Consider the following 18385-nt stretch of genomic DNA (forward strand, 5'->3'; position numbering starts at 1 on the left):
ACAATCTGCAGATGATACATGTTATTATATTAAAACTATAGATGCACATGCAGAATTATTAGAAGAATTTCCAGAATTACAAGGAACAGGAGAATGTTCTTTAGGAGAAGGAAATGAACCAATTGATGAAGCTGAAATGTTAGCTACACTAATAGCTAATGGATATGAACCAACAACAGAAGAAATTCAAATGCTAAAAGAAGAAGACAGATATCGATATAAATCATCGATAGAAGAACCTCCGAAATTAGAGTTAAAGCCACTTCCAAACCATTTGGAATACGCTTATTTACATGGTGAATCTGAATTACCTGTAATAATATCGTCTTCTCTTACTGAAAATGAGAAATCACAACTCATTTCTGTGTTGAAAGCTCATAAACCAGCCATTGCATGGAAAATTCATGATATTAAAGGAATAAGTCCTTCGTATTGCACACATAAAATCCTTATGGAAGAAGGTCATAAAACGTATGTGCAACGCCAACGAAGACTAAATCCTAATATGCAAGATGTAGTTAAGAAAGAGATTATTAAACTGCTAGATGCAGGTTTGATATATCCAATTTCTGATAGTCCATGGGTAAGCCCAGTTCAATGCGTGCCTAAGAAGGGTGGCATGACTGTCATTACAAATGAGAAAAATGAGCTTATTCCTACTAGGACTGTAACAGGATGGCGTGTATGTATTGATTATAGAAAATTAAATGACGCCACCAGAAAAGATCACTTTCCCTTACCTTTCATAGATCAAATGTTGGAAAGATTAGCCGGAAATAGTTACTATTGTTTTCTAGATGGATTTTCCGGATATTTTCAAATTCCAATAGCACCCGAAGATCAAGAGAAAACCACATTCACGTGCCCTTATGGTACTTTTGCTTACAAAAGAATGCCATTTGGACTTTGCAACGCCCCTGCAACCTTTCAAAGGTGTATGATGGCGATTTTTCACGACATGATAGAAGAATGCATGGAAGTATTCATGGATGACTTTTCAGTCTTCGGTGATACATTTAAATCATGTCTAGTTAATCTGGAACGAATGCTAATTAGATGCGAAAAATCAAATCTAGTACTTAATTGGGAGAAATGCCATTTCATGGTTAAAGAAGGCATCGTTCTTGGACATAAAATTTCAAAAGAAGGAATTGAAGTGGATAGAGCTAAAGTAGATGTAATTGCTAAACTTCCACATCCCACCAATGTTAGAGGAGTTAGGAGTTTTCTAGGGCATGCCGGTTTTTACCGACGTTTCATAAAAGATTTTTCTAAAATTGCCACTCCTATGAATAAACTCCTAGAAAAGGATGCGTCATTCATCTTTTCAGATGAATGTATCAAATCTTTTAATATTCTAAAAGAAAAACTCACTAATGCACCGATCATGATAACACCAAATTGGAATCTACCATTTGAACTAATGTGCGATGCAAGTGATTTTGCAATGGGAGCCGTTTTAGGACAAAGGATTGAAAAACGATTTCAACCTATATATTATGCTAGTAAGACATTACAAGGAGCACAAACGAACTATACAACTACTGAAAAAGAACTCCTTGCTATTGTCTTTGCTTTTGACAAATTTCGATCATATCTCGTTCTAGCAAAAACGGTGGTCTATACCGACCATTCTGCTCTTAGATACCTATTTTCAAAACAAGATGCTAAACCAAGATTAATCCGTTGGATCTTACTCTTACAAGAGTTTGATATTGAAATCCGAGATAAAAGAGGAGCAGAAAATCTCGCCGCTGATCATCTTTCTCGTCTTGAAAATCCCGAATTAGAAGTTCTAAATGAATCGGCCATACAAGACAACTTTCCTGATGAATATCTATTGAAGATAGATTATAAAGAAATCCCATGGTTTGCAGACTATGCAAACTACTTAGTTTGTGGATTCCTTGAAAAAGGATTATCGTACCAAAGACGAAAGAAATTCTTCAGTGATATAAAACACTATTTCTGGGAAGATCCACACCTGTTTAAAAGTTGTCCCGATGGAATAATACGCCGATGTGTATTTGGAGATGAAGCTAGTAAAATTTTAAACCATTGTCACACAGGACCAACAGGAGGGCATTATGGGCCTCAACTAACAGCAAGAAAAGTTTATGAAGCTGGATTCTATTGGCCTACAATTTACAAAGACGCACACCTTCTTTGCAAATCCTGTGATGCATGTCAAAGGGCCGGAAGAATAAGTCAACGTGATGAAATGCCACAAAATGTCATCCAAGTATGTGAAGTATTTGACATTTGGGGTATTGACTTTATGGGTCCATTTCCAAAATCTCATAATAATCTATATATACTCGTAGCCATTGATTATGTATCTAAATGGGCTGAAGCACAAGCTCTCCCAACTAACGATGCACGAGTTGTAGTCAACTTTTTGAAACGTCTTTTTGCAAGGTTTGGAACACCGAAAGCTTTAATAAGTGATCGGGGTACTCATTTCTGTAATAATCAACTTGAGAAAGTTCTTAAAAGATATGGAGTAACTCATAAAATCTCCACCGCATATCATCCACAAACAAGTGGACAAGTTGAAAATACCAACCGAGCTTTAAAACGTATTCTAGAGAAAACCGTAGGATCAAATTCGAAGGAATGGTCCATTAAATTGGAGGATGCACTCTGGGCTTTTAGAACAGCCTACAAAACTCCAATTGGAACCACACCTTTTAGACTTGTTTATGGAAAAGCGTGTCATCTTCCAGTAGAAATTGAACACAAAGCATTTTGGGCTTTGAAGACATGTAATCTTGATTTACATGAAGCCGGACGTCTACGATTAAGTCAACTAAACGAATTAGAAGAATTAAGACACGAAGCATACGAAAATTCGTTAATCTATAAAGAAAGAACGAAGAAATGGCATGATAAAAGAATCAGAAATTCAAAAGAATTTAAAGAAGGAGACAGAGTTCTTCTTTTCAATTCACGATTCAAGCTATTTCCTGGAAAATTGAAATCAAGATGGTCTGGACCATTCATAGTCAAAAGAGTTTTCCCATACGGAACGATAGAATTAATAAATTCAAATGGGATTGAATTTAAAGTTAATGGCCACAGAGTTAAACATTACATACAGGGTCCGATGGAAGTCGACAACGAAGTTAATCACAATTTCGACACCACAGCTAACTAAGTGTGGGGAGAATCAAGTCTTTAAAGGATAATATGTATTTCTGTTAGAGTTAGATTGTCTGTTTTCGTGTAGTTCTCGAAAATGGAACACGTATGGTCTTTCCCTAGCAGACCCTAAAGAACTAGTCTTCTCCCCCCATTCTGAATTTTTATTTTTTTTAGGTTTTTACGAAATGAAGACTGCCTGTGAACTAAACCATGGTCTAATGCTACACGCTTTGATCACTAAAAGAAATAAAGACATACTACCGAGTGAATTAGTATCAGTAATCAGAGAAAGAATGGACGGAGTTAGAAAAGGATCCAGATGCGAAGATAATAAGTTACAATTTGGTAAAGGAAAATCAAAATCCGCGGCGAAAAGAAGAGCACGACACCTAGAAAAATGTCACAAATGCGGAAAATGGTCACATGGAGGTAAATGTTCAAATAATCAAACCTATTCAAATACCGAATTTGTTACTTTATGCAGAGACGGACCGTTCATATGTTTAGAAGAAAAGACAATGAATGCTCGAGGTTACGCCTATGCAGCCATGGAAGACCAATTAAACCGACTATCTTATGAATATAATAGATCATATAACTAAGAAATCTATTTCACAGGTATGTCTGTATAGTTTTTATTTTTATTTTTATTTTTAACCTTTTGATAATAAACGCTAATTTGTTCGCTAAAAAGTATTAAATTGGTATTAAATAAAATTAGGTTTGGCGACCGAAATTATTGATATCGTTCGAAAATTTATTACATCACTGCGAAATTTAACGTTTATTCTTAAGGTATAAATATCTTTAATCAATCAACCCAAAATATTTCAAAAATTCGTCATGAGTTAAATTAGGTCTTGGAACCGAAATTACTTTACCGAAAAGAGGGGCGCATATTTTTGATAATATTTGATTGATTACAGAGGGATAAAAAGACAAAAAGATTTTTAATTTTATTTTTACCATGTTTTTAAAATTAATATTTAAACCTTAAATTAATATTGTAAACTTTATATAAACAATATTTTTAAAATTGTAAATATTTGAAAAATTAATATAAGTTTGGTGTGAATTTTTAATATGAATTTTAATTTTATGCATTTCAAATTTTAAGTTTGGTGTGAATTTTTAATTTTTAATTTTTTTTAATTTTGAATTTTATATTTAAGTTGTGTGAATTAAAAAACAAAAATTTACTTTATCTCATTAAGTTAAAAATATGATTTTTAAAATTCGTCGTAAGTTGAAGACTAGGTCTTTGAACCGAAATTGCTTTACCCGAGGGAGGGACGAGAACTTTTATTATCATTATTTTTAATCTTATTGATTTAAAGTATGCCAAAAACATTAAAAAACCCAAAAATCTTAGCTTTTAAAACAATCGCTACAAAGAGACAAATTTTAAAATTTTGTCGAGGGACGGACTAGGACATCGATCCGAAACGACCTCGCCCTAAATAACAAGGGAAACAAAATTTTAAAATTAATTTCTTAATTGTTTTATAAGTTAAAGATTAAAAAAAAAAAAAAAAAAAAAAAAAAAAAAAAAAAAAAACTCCGCGACTCGCGGAGTTTTAAGTGAAAACCTCCGCGACTCGCGGAGGGACCAAATTACAGAAAAAAATAAAACAGCTGCACACGATCAGTTCACTCCCACCAACACAAAAACACCCAAAATACTGCGAAAAAGACCCGAGAAAACCCACGAAAATCATCCCAAAAACTCAATTTTTCACCGTTAATCTTCAAATTTTTCACTACAATCATGTTGAGAAGGATGATATCTAGGAACTACTCAAGAAAACAGGTACAATTACACCCCAAATCACCTTTAAATCCGAATTTTAGTGTGTTCTTGAGCATATTTTCATAATTTGAATTTTGTTAATTTTTAGTGTAATTAGTGTTAAATTGTTAGTATATTATGCATGTATAACCTAGATTGATGCTTGTTAACATGATTTGAAGCCAAAAACTTCAAAATCTTTAGAATCTAGGGTTTGTGTTCTTGAGCAAATTTGGGGCTTTTTGATATAAACAGGTTATGGCCGATTTTTGTCATGAATTATTGCTAAATTGAGTAGTGTAACATGTCTAGGTAGTTAAATGATCCAAACTTTGAGCCTAAACATGATTTTGAGAATTAAAGTGGACTTTTTCAAGTCCAAAATTCATGAACTTGATTTTTGAAAGATAATGCCATTTGAGACTTGTTTATTTGCTAGTAATGATTATTTTGACATGTTATTTGAGTTGAATGCTTATGAACTTGGCGAAAATTTTCGTATATGCTTATTTGAAAAAGTGTAGATTTGATAAAAATGTGAAAATGAGCTTAAGTTTGATATAAATTAATAATGTCATTGTAATTATTTTGATTGATGATTTTGCTGACACTAATGCATATTTGGATGCACAAAATTTGTGTTTGATGTGTTTTGCAGACTGAAAGGGGTGAATCTTCATCCCAAGCCCGCCATGCTCCTGCTGAGAACTTGGAACAACAGGAGGTAGATAACTACTACAGGCAGGATGTACCTCATCCAGTCATGACCTTTTCAGATATGCATTTGGAACAGTTGCACCCGAACCTGCGATTTGACAGACTTTGGATAGATTATCCAAAATATCAACGGGGTTTGCATACTCTTCACTCTAAGGTTGTTGAGGTACCAAGGGTCATAGAATGGGGACCCTTGGAAGCTGTAGAATTGGCCGGGCCAATTAGGGAATTACTGGTACAGAGGTATGGTAATTCTTCTTTTAATGACTGGATATGTTTATTCACCATACGCAGACCTGTATATAAAGTATGGTGTGAAGAGTTGTTATGTAGTATAGAGTTGAATGATCGGGTAGCTAGTTTAACCGATCGTTCTTTTATTAGATTTTTGTTAGGCGGTTCGATGCGCCACATGTCTTTACTAGACATGGCTCAGGCTTTACGTATATATACGCCTGAGGAATTAGCGTCTGCCGATTGTAGAGGATTGATACTAAACGGTAGGAAAATAGATGAAAATTTTGATACACACGGTGTGTGGAGTCAAATGACAAGCCATCACCGTTTCAAAGGAGGAAACTACTCTTATTTGGATATAGATAGAGCCGAATTAAGAGTAATACATAGGTTTTTAGCTAAATCGATTACACAAAGGGGTAAAAACAAAGAAAAGGTAAATGAACAAGATTTGTTTTACCATATGTGTATTCGAGACCCACACAGCGCTGTAAGTATACCATATTGTGTGGGTTATTATTTATCAGCTATGGTTCGAGGGATGCGTCCACATAGCATAATAGGAGGTGGTATTTTTATTACTTTGATTGGTGAATATCTCGGTGTGGATATAAGTCGGGGGGGATTATTAGTAGAAGAGCCGGAACCCCGCGACACTATAGGTTTAAATGTATACCATGGTGCGAAAGTGTTGAAGCGGCGAAATAACGCCGCAGTACGATACAATGGTAGACATCCACAGGTAGAGAGAAACCAGGAACAAGGTAATGTAGGAGGGGGGAACCAGATGCAAGAAATGCAAAGGTTTATAGCTTCTCAGGAATACGAAAATGCTAGACAGAGAGCATTTGAAGATTGGCAAGTTCATCAGAACGAGATCATAGCGCATTGCCAACACATAGGTAGAAACTATATTCCTACACCGAAACCCGTCTTCCCTCCTTGGTCGATAGAGATGCAGCCACCATATCCTACGTCTGACCCTGCCGAAGCATTCTATAGCACGTATGGGTATGCCTGGAACCCCTATTGGTACCAATATCATCCTTAGTTTACTTATTTTTATTTTTATTTTGTAATTTGTAATTATTGATATGTTTAATATTTTTTGTTAATATTGTAATCATTTTTATATTTATCTAACTTTTATTCTTAGATTTTAATAATTTTTGAATGTGGGGTAATATACCAAACTTCAAAAATATGTATATATGTTTGCAGTTTATCTTATGTACACAACAGGGTAAAACAACGCATTTTCAAAGACTGGCATTAAGTTCAGCAAAAGCAAGTAATTTTGACGACAATGATGCAAAATACATGTGAAATAACAACAAGACGGAATGAACAAATGACGTGCACCATTTATCATTCAGCAAACAAACGCCAATATATTTGGAAACTTTGGTAAAAATTTAATCATTTTCACACAAATCACCCTCAATAATTTAAATTGTTACTGATTTCTTGCAAATGAGGGCATTGCAAGATCTTAAGTGTGGGAAGGGATTAAATTCTTTCGGATTTTAAAATTTTTATATTAAACACTTGGTTACCATTAAAAATACTAGTAAAGCAGTAGTTGTATTAGAATCTAGTGCTCTCTGATAAAAAGAACAGCCCTAGTCTTATATACTGACTACCCAATTCTAGTAAAATTTTTCGAAATTTTCAATTAAATGAATTCAAATCATGTTTATACATATTTATGAACGATAAAACTAGGTTTTAACACCGAAATTATTGTTACCTCGGAAAGGACATAAATTGAGAAACAAACTAAAATGTTAAAATTCATTTAAAATGGAATAGAGGACGATAAAAAGAAAAATAAAAAGCCAAGTGTGGGAAAATTTACCAAATTATTTTAAACATATGCCACATATATTTGTAACAAATAACTGAAAATACTTTTGCTTTGAACTAAACTAAACTGTTTTACCCAATGAAAGAAAAGAAGAGATGGATCTACACGATGAATCAATTCCATCATTAAAAGGAAGTAAAGTCTTCCGAAAAAGACACGCGCTTCTTGATTTAGGTCATGAAGTTGTCGTTCAGACCAGCTGTAGGTTGACGAAAAATCTAGAAAAGTCATCACTAAAATCAGCAGGAAATCCACGGACCTCAGCATTAAACAGGGTCGCCAAGTGGTCAGATTTATCCTAACCATGAGAAGGATTTATCTCGTACAATGGGGAGGCACCGTGCAAATTAGCTGGATAAGACTAATGAATCAGATCCCCAGAAAGGATAATCTCCTTAAAGATTAAAAATCAGCTTTTAAGACTGATATTACTCAATCCTAGAGATTGACCTTAAAGATTGAGAATTCAAACTCATGGAATTCAATGATATCTAAACTCGAGCTTGAACGAGAAAATATTTTGATAAAAATACAAACCGATTTGTTTTCTGAAAACCCTATTTTCAATGCGTTCATTACCATTGAACGTAAAATCCTAGGAATTCACCTGGAATTCATTAGGTCACCTGAATCAAATCGGGTGTCAACCGTAAGAACGGTGGTTGCATAGCATGGTCAAAGACAGGACCTTGTGCCAGACCGACAAATTATAAGGGTGAGCTTTACTATTGCTCCTACCAAGGATAGTAATTGCGTCCGACACGTTATAGACCATAATCAAAAGCATGTCACGGGACATTGCCTTAAACAGTTGCTTGTTCAACGCTTTCCTTTACAACCGGACGGTAGTTTGCCGAAAGGTAATATACGGAACAAGTAAACTGGACGTGTTGCTTTCCAAATACAAGGTTAGCAAGTGGGTGACACAAAACCGCAAGTTTTGAGCTAAAATTTTCAATTCTGAAACCCACCAAACCCACAAAAATATTTTGCAAACACCGGTAAAGGGTTATTCCGGAAAACTTATCTAGGGTAAAAACTAGATTTAATTTTCAAAAGATCAAATGTTTTCATAAAGATCCAATTTCCTTAATGGATCTAAATTTTTATAGTCATGTGGGACTGTAAACCATATCGTTACTACCATTGTTTATACCGCCGTATAGAAATCACTGATGTACAAAGTGTGAAGAATAAAAAAGTGATTCTAGTATTTCAAGACAATATTGCTTGAGGACAAGCAACGCTCAAGTGTGGGAATATTTGATAATGCTAAAAACGAACATATATTTCATAGCATTATTCCTCAAGAAAGACAAGCTTTTAGTTGCAATTGTTCTATTTACAAGTGATATTCGTTTAAATAATAAAAGGTGAAGACAAAAGACAGATTCGACGATTTGAAGACGCAAACGACCAAAAAGCTCAAAAGAACAAAAGACAATCAAAAAGGTTCCAATTATTGATAAGAAACGTCTCGAAATCACAAGAGTACAAGATTCAAAACGCAAAGTACAAGATATTAAATTGTACGCAAGGACGTTCGAAAAACCGGAACCGGGACCAGAGTCAACTCTTAACGCTCGACGCAACGGACTAAAAATTACAAGTTAACTATGTATATAAATATAATATAATATATAATTAATTATATTAATTATATATATATTATATATATATATTATTAAAACCGTCGGCAGCCAGAAACTTCAAGGGTGTGAAATGAAAATACCTCTCCGCGACTCGCGGAGTTTGAAGGGCTTTTTGCCGCGAGTCGCGGAGCCCCAAAATTCATTTCTGGCTATAAAGCCAACCGAATTCTGATCGAATTTTACATCTTAATTTTTTTTCATCTCTCTCTCAATATATACGAGTAATATATATTTATATTTATAATTTATATTTTAATTTTAATTATAATTCTAATAATAAGGGTATGTTAGCGAATGTTGTAAGGGTGTAAGTCGAAATTCTGTCCGTGTAACGCTACGCTATTTTTAATCATTGTAAGTTATGTTCAACCTTTTTATATTAATGTCTCGTAGCTAAGTTATTATTATGCTTGTTTAAAACGAAGTAATCATGATGTTGGGCTAATTACTAAAATTGGGTAATTGGGCTTTGTACCATAATTGGGGTTTGGACAAAAGAACGACACTTGTGGAAACTAGGCTATGGGCTATTAATGGGCTTTATATTTGTTTAACTAAATGAAAGTTTGTTAATGTTAATATAAAGATTTACAATTGGGCGTCCCTATAAATTACCATATACACTCGATCGGACACGATGGGCGGGGTATTTATTTGTACGAATAATCGTTCATTTAACCGGACACGGGAATGGATTAATAGCCACTAGAATAATTAAAACAGGGGTGAAATTACATTCAAGGGTAATTGGTGTAATTGTTAACAAAGTAGTAAAACCTTGGTTTACACGCAGTCGATAACCTGGTGTATTCATTAAACAAAGTATTAAAACCTTGTTACAATTCGAATCCCCAATTAGTTGGAATATTTATCTTCGGGTATAATAATAATTTGACAAGGACACTTGCAATTTATATTTATGACTGATGGACTGTTATGGACAAAAACCAGACGGACATATTGAATAATCCAGGACAAAGGACAATTAACCCATGGGCATAAAACTAAAATCAACACGTCAAACATCATGATTACGGAAGTTTAAATAAGCATAATTCTTTTATTTCATATTTAATTTCCTTTATTTTATATTTAATTGCACTTCTAATTATCGCATTTTTATTTTATTTTATCGCACTTTTAATTATCGTACTTTTTAATTATTGCAATTTAATTTTATCGCATTTTTATTATTTGCAATTTCATTATCGTTATTTACTTTACGCTTTAATTTAAAGTCTTGTATTTATTTTATATTTTACATTAGGTTTTAACTGCGACTAAAGTTTTAAAATCGACAAACCGGTCATTAAACGGTAAAAACCCCCCTTTATAATAATAATATTACTTATATATATATTTGTATTTTTATAAAAGTAAACTAATATAGCGTTGAGCTTTGCTTAAAGATTTCCCTGTGGAACGAACCGGACTTACTAAAAACTACACTACTGTACGATTAGGTACACTGCCTATAAGTGTTGTAGCAAGGTTTAAGTATATCCATTCTATAAATAAATAAATATCTTGTGTAAAATTGTATCGTATTTAATAGTATTTTCTGCTAAAATTATAAACTATTTTATATACACCTCGTTCGACATCACCAGCAGAATTGCCGCGGTGCGGCCAGCTCGTCGCGGCGCGACATACAACATAAAAATTGACCCTTCTTAACTCAACTTCTGTTCCTGGTTTGCTTGCTTTGCCGCGGTGCGGACCCGTTTGTCGCGGTGCGGCCTAAGGCACTATCTGGCCAGTTCGACACCTTAAACACAAAAATCGTTTTACACAACATTCAATTCGTTCAAGCTTCCAATACACGTCTAAAACTCATATCTAAGTCTCACAAGACTTAACACTAACCGAAACTCATTTACAACTTATATACGCACACATTAACAAGTACATATATATATATATATATATATATATATATATATATATATATATATATATATATATATATACATATATATATATATACATATATATACATATATATATACATATATATATATATATATATATACATATATATATATATACATATATATATATATACATATATATATATATATATATATATATATATATATATATATATATATATATATATATATATATATATATATATATATATATATATATATATATATATATATATATATATCTACACAATTTCGAATAAACAACGAGTTACAAACGTACAAATGATTAAGTATTTACCTTTCGATACGTACGGGAAAAACGGGATGTTACACATCCATCTGTTCAACCTCGAGATCAAGACTAGCAGCTAACCCAAGAACCACTCGAATAGATCCCATCTTCACGACCGGAGAGAAAATCTCATCAAAATCAATACCCTTTTTCTGGTTGAATCCTTTAACAACTAACCTAGCTTTGTACCTTGGTTGTGAAGTAAGCTCATCTGTCTTCACTTTGAACACCCATTTGTTTCTCAAAGCTCTCTTGCCTTTAGGAAACTTCACTAACTCATAAGTATTGTTCTCATGTAAGGAATTCATCTCATTTTGCAAGGCTTCACCCCACTCTTTCTTATGCTCATCTTTCATAGCTTCTGCATAACACTCTGGCTCTCCCCCATCAGTGAGTAATACATACTCATCAGCAGAATATCTAACAGAAGGATGACGATCTCGGGTAGACCGCCTAAGTGGGACAAATGGGGGCACATCTGGTACTGGAATCTCTACCTGCTCCAGAGCAAAATCATCATCAGTACCATGTTCATCATTATGAACATCATCTCCAACATGTTGTGGAGTAACTGGATCCAAATCAACAAGATCAGCACTAGGTTGAGGAACTGAATCTGTCTTATCAACATCTTTTAACATCTGATCTTCTGTAAACACAACATCTCGGCTTCGTACGAGTTTCTTCTGAACTGGATCATATAACCTGTACCCAAAATCATCTTCACCATAACCTAGGAATACACATGGCTTAGTCTTCATATCAAGCTTTGACCTTTCATCTTTGGGAACATGAACAAATGCTTTACATCCAAAGACTCGTAAATGACAGTAAGAAACATCTTTGCCGCTCAAAACCCTGTTAGGAACATCAAAACGCAAAGGTACACAAGGGGTTAGATTAATAATATGAACTTCCGTATTTAAAGCCTCACCCCAAAAGGAATCGGACAACCCTGCATGTGAAAGCAAACATCTAACTCTCTCAACCAAAGTTCTGTTCATCCTTTCTGCTAAGCCATTCAACTGAGGTGTCTTTGGTGGAGTCTTTTGATGCCGAATACCATTCTCCTTACAATAAGCATCAAATCTGCCAATGTATTTACTACCATTATCAGTCCGAATACACTTGAGCTTCTTCCCTGTTTGCCTTTCAACTAGTGCATGAAATTCATTAAACTTTTCAAATATTTGATCCTTTGACTTTAAGGTATAAACCCACACTTCCTGGAATGATCATCGATGAATGTAACAAAGTAGGAACATCCACCAAGTGTCCTAGTCTTCATAGGCCCACACACATCCGAATGTACTAGATCAAGTACGTTCTCCATTCGAAAAGGAGAATGACTCTTAAACACAACTCTGGTCTGTTTCCCTGCCAAACAGTGAGAACACTTACTCAAATTAATATCACTAACACCCAACAACACATTTTTCTTAAATAAGATAGACATCCCTTTTTCACTCATGTGGCCAAGTCTTTTATGCCACAACTCGGTAGAATCAACATTGTCCACTGCGTTAACAATGTTCTGGATGATCTTCGGACGCGTTATGTATAATCTCGAGTCTTTCTTGCCTCTTCCCACTATCATAGAACCAAGAGTTAGTTTCCAAATACCATTACCAAAACCGTTATAATAACCATCATCATCAAGAATGCCTGTTGAAATAACATTAAGTCTCATATCCGGAACATGTTTTACATTATGCAAAACTAACTCCATTCCCGTGTCAAATTTCAAACAAACATCTCCAATACCAACGATCTTTGATAACCCAGAATTACCCATCCTAGCAAATCCATAATCACCTGGAGTGTAAGATGAGAAGTGATCTCTACATATTGCAACATGACATGTAGCACTACTATCAACAATCCAACTCGTGTCATCATGAGTAAGATTGATCATATCATAATCAATACAAACAAAGAACTCATCCGTGATAGCGTTAACTTCAACCTTATCATCATCACCACCATCACTTTTCTTTTGTTTATTCTTGTTATATGCCTTTTTCTTCTCATTTTTTAACTGTGGACAATACCACTTTGTGTGCCCTTTTTCACGATAATGATAGCACTCAACATTAGAAAACTTTTCTTTTCTTGTGCTACTACGATTCTTGCCTCTTTTACCATGACCTCTACTATGACTTCTCCCCCGCATTTCTGTGACCAAGATATCTGACTGTGAAGAGGAACCTTGTGACTTTCTTCTCATCTCTTCATTCAAAATACTACCCTTAGCCAATTCCATGGTGATAATACCATTCGGTGCAGAGTTGGACAAAGATGTCCTAAAAATCTCCCAAGAGTCCGGTAACGTACCAAGTAACCAGAGACCTTGAACCTCATCCTCAAACTTGATACCCATTTCTGCAAGCTGATTAATAATACCCTGATATGCATTTAGGTGATCTGTAATAGGAGTCCCATCATGATACTTTAAACCCATCAACTATTTAATTAAGAACAACTTGTTATTCCCAGTCTTTCGTTCATATAACTGTTCAAGCTTTTTCCATAAGGCTTTAGCATCAGTCTCCCCAGTAATATAGTTCACTACATTATCATCAACCCACTGCCGAATATACCCACATACCTGTCTATGCGAAATTTTTCATTGAGCTTCAGACTTACCCTCAGGCATACTCTCAGTAAAAACAGGTAAATAATAAACTTTCACATAAAGAAGATCCTCCATTTTACCTTTCCAAACATGATAATTTGAACCATTTAAACTAACCATCTTACTTGTATTAGCTTCCATCTTTCACACAAGTCAATCAAATAACCTTAAGCTCTAGATACCAATTTGATGGGAAAATAGTCACAACGGGCAATCTACAAAACAGAAACAAACATCCGTTTGACAAACATTTCCCGACCCGTATGAAACCGTGAGGATGCTAACAAATAAGCTATTCCAAAACCAACCCAAATATGTCCCCAAATCAGTAGCAAATTAGCAAATAAATATAATCAAGCACACACAATACACACGAGACTTTTTACTTGGAAAACCTCTCAAAATCGAGAGTAAAAAATCACGGGACTCGTAAGCCACTTAAACTTCACTATCATCAACAAGGAGAGCAATACAATAATCCTTCTCTAGATCAACTAGAGGTATACAACATCATCATACTCTTGAACTACAACAATCAACAAGTATATGAAACAATTAAAGACAAAAGATGAATGAATCACCCAATAATATGCTCTCTGTTCCAGCAGCAAAATCACGACCTACAGACCTTATTAGACGAATTCAATAGTTGAAAATGTTGGCACTGATGTCAGGAAGACACAGCCCAAAAATTTAGAAGATTCAACGGTCGGATCTCCGGGGATCGTCGATTTACTGGCCTGCTGTCACTGTAGACGAAAATGGGGTTTCACTCTTTTTCTTGATCTATCTTTCTGCTCTCTCTTGCGTATGAAGCTGCACTTGTTTTGAATTAAAGAATGCCTCTGATGGTTGACCAAGTCAAACAACCATTGGGCCTAATTTTGTTGGGCTTGGAACATTGGGCTAAAACTTTCACATAAATGGAAACCAAATAAAAAACCCAACAAAATTTACGTACCAGTGCAAGGTAGAATGTACTACACATGGGTAGTTTGCCAATTGAAGTTTACTCTCGGGATGAATCCCTGCAGACTCGGATCATGGTCTAAAACCATGGAGTGGCTTAAGTCAATATTGAGATAAGGTTTACATATGTATTGCTTGTGTCATCTGTGAGAAAGTATGTCATGCTTCACGCGTCTTGAAGTTATGTGTCTTGAACGATGAAGGCCTAAAGTCCAGCGATACTACTTGATGGCCATCGACACTACTTGATGTCCAACCACAATACTTGATGTCCAATGACTTGAGAGAGAAGGTTTAGAGTGAGAAAGTGTGTGAGAGAGAAAGTGAAATATCTGATCTTCCATCTCAGTCTTAAATGAGGTGAGGAGAACCCCTCTATTTAAATAGGCAAAGCTTGGGCTTGTAAGAAAGCCTCTCAGGCTTAAATCATGGAAATGCTCAATAACTTGTATACTATTATATACACCAATAAGTCTCCCCACTTTGATATGATATATATGTCAATGTGTATCATATTAAACTAAACTGCCTTTTTTCGCGCGCGCAAACAATAAGATGCACCATTAAATACCGAATGAGCCGAGCTCGATTCGGCTTGTTTACACCTCTAATTTCATCCACAGTCTTCTAAAAAACGTTACTCATTACATAGACGATCCTTTCTTTGCAAAGTTGTTTTACCGCTTTACTCTAATGATCACTAGTGTTTTTTTGTCAAATATGATCATGTAACTTGCATATAAGAACAAAGCGATAATTTCATTTTACTAAAAGATATACTGTAATGTTCGATAAAATCATAAACCATATGATGACCCATGTAATTTTAGGAATTTCATCACGTCAAACGATTTAAACAACGAATTTAACTATTTGCAAATGCCTTAAACTCTTACAACGAATCCAATCGAAACAAATATTACTTAATCCTGATCACTAGTTATTTCTTGTAGCAGACAGTATTATATATTTATGTGTGCATCAGCAGGTGATGGTTCGTTAGTCAATTATGCAGCAGGCAAAGCATTATATGTGCATCAAATGTTGATGATGGCTTGTTAGTAATGATAATAAAACAATTTTGCAAGTTGATTGTAACATAAAATCATAACCACGAATAATTACACTGCCCACTTAAATGTAAAAAGACAAATTTAATAATACAAAAGTTAACTGTAAATGCTTAGGGAGTTGATAAACCTAACCCGAACCCCGAACCCCGAACCCACCAGGTGATCAGCTTATAGCTGCTATATACTCATCACCTAGTTTAAATAAGATTTCATCAAAAGATCTCATGTTCGTATCAACCTCAGGGCTCGGGCCAACAAACTGGTCCCATGTCGGTTCATAAGAATTATCAACATCGGGAGACAAATTTGCGATGTCAAATGGAAGTATCTCGTTAAAGATATGGTATTTAACAACCCGTCGATTAGATGTAACTGCATCTTCTTCTTCTTTATACATCATTTGTTGTTCGATCCCTTGAACACGTTGAGTTATTGACTGAATTTGATTTTCAATTGTTTGACCTCGTAAAAATCCCTTATTTGCGAATTCCCAACGCGCAGGATCAACTTTACTAAATCCCTGTTAATAAACATATGTAAAAAAACACTAAATGAAAAATTACAACAAAAACTAGAAAGATTAGACAAAAAAAAAAAGAAGGGAAAATTGCACGGTTGGTCCCTGTAGTTTACATCAAATGAAGTCGTTAGTTCCTGATCTTTTTTTCGAAGTGATTGGTCCTTGTGGTGAGTAATCGTCCCTAACAGGGTCCACTCACCACCGATAAAAAGAAAACAACCACAAAAACCACCCATGTCAATTTTCTAAACCACGAGGACCAACCACTTACGAAAAAAAGTTCAGGACCAACTTCATCTGATGTAAACCACAAGGATCACACTACTAGAAAACAGACTTTTTGTGAGGACACTTATTGGGAGGACACTTATGTTCTCACAAAAGGGTAGCTAAACGACAAAAATGTGGGTCAGAGTTGAATTTTTAGTTTGACTAACACTATTGTGAGGACAAGTCGTCACAATATATGTTATTTATTTTATTTTTAATTTTCTTTTTATAGTCAAAAAAGAAAAAAATAGAGAATCGTTGAAATTTTTTTTGACCAGATCTATTGTAAGGATATGTTCTCACAATAGATAATTAATTTTATTTCAATAAATCTATTTTTATTAAAATGAATAATATTTAAATTTTCAGTTCCATCAAAAATAAAAAATAAACCCGGGTAACTTATTGAGAGAACTTGTCCTCACAATAGCTAATTAATTTTCTTATTAAATAAATCTATCTATATTAAAGCAAATTATATTTAAATTTTCAATTCCCTCCAAAATAAATAAAAAAACCGGCCAACCTAATGTGATAGTGTGAAGTAAAAATAATAATACGAGTAATAAAAAACAGAAAGCCAATTTGACTGAAATATAACAATTTCTGTTTATTTCCCATCCATACTAAAAAATTTAGTACAAGTACCAAATTAGCGGCAAAAAACAAATAATAACAGTTAACCCAAAATTGGAACCCAGACCCTATTGATTAAATACCAATCGATCATATAAAGCAAAAACCAAACAATCATTAAAGTATTAACTTACATAAGTGTTAAGTTGTTGAACAAAGCTATAGAAATTATTGTGGTTGAAATATTTAGGTAAAAGATCCACAGTAAACTCCAGCGGGTCCCACACAACGAAACTGTTATTGGTAGCGCTCCATGAAACAACATTATCAGTAGAAGGATCATCAACCATATCGTAAGTTTTGACTAAAAAAGGTGGAGGGGTATTCAAATTCGACATTGCAGGCGGCGCTGACGGTGCAATGGCGGCACCGCAGTTTGTGGCGGATGCGGTAGCGTTAGTTAAACTGTTATGTTCCATGGAGATGAAACTAGGGTTTAAAAGGTTTGATATAGAATGAATTTTTGTTTACTGCAAATTGATTACAGGAGATGGGTTATACGATTTATTTTTATATAGCCAATTTAGTTCCTCCGCCCTCTTAGGAGTCCAAAACCAGATGCAGTTCTAATTGTAACCAACAACTAATTGTAACCAATTAAAAATAATTAATAATAATGATAATGATAAATGATAAATAACTAGTGCAAAGAC

The 18385-nt window shown here is 34.4% G+C and overlaps 1 protein-coding gene across 1 annotated transcript; it reads right to left on the bottom strand.

The window, feature by feature from the left end:
• Positions 1 to 16469: 16469 nt before the first annotated feature.
• Positions 16470 to 18151, bottom strand: LOC139860388 (heat stress transcription factor A-4b-like). The gene is made up of 2 exons (XM_071849151.1): positions 17867 to 18151; positions 16470 to 16826 (listed from the first exon to the last, which is right to left on the bottom strand). The coding sequence occupies exons 1-2, from the start codon at positions 18149 to 18151 to the stop codon at positions 16470 to 16472; spliced, it is 642 nt and encodes a 213-aa protein (XP_071705252.1).
• Between the last annotated feature and the right edge of the window lie 234 nt (positions 18152 to 18385).

The sequence above is a fragment of the Rutidosis leptorrhynchoides genome, chromosome 7 (genome assembly GCF_046630445.1).
Source record: "Rutidosis leptorrhynchoides isolate AG116_Rl617_1_P2 chromosome 7, CSIRO_AGI_Rlap_v1, whole genome shotgun sequence".
Taxonomy (NCBI): Eukaryota; Viridiplantae; Streptophyta; class Magnoliopsida; order Asterales; family Asteraceae; genus Rutidosis; species Rutidosis leptorrhynchoides.

Bases quoted from the DNA above. Each gene is read 5' to 3' on its own strand.
- LOC139860388 (XM_071849151.1), bottom strand. From the start codon at position 18,151: ATGGAACATAACAGTTTAACTAACGCTACCGCATCCGCCACAAACTGC. The intron at 16,827-17,866 runs GTAAGTTAATAC...GTTTATTAACAG, and splicing joins TTCAACAACTTAACACTTAT to GGATTTAGTAAAGTTGATCC.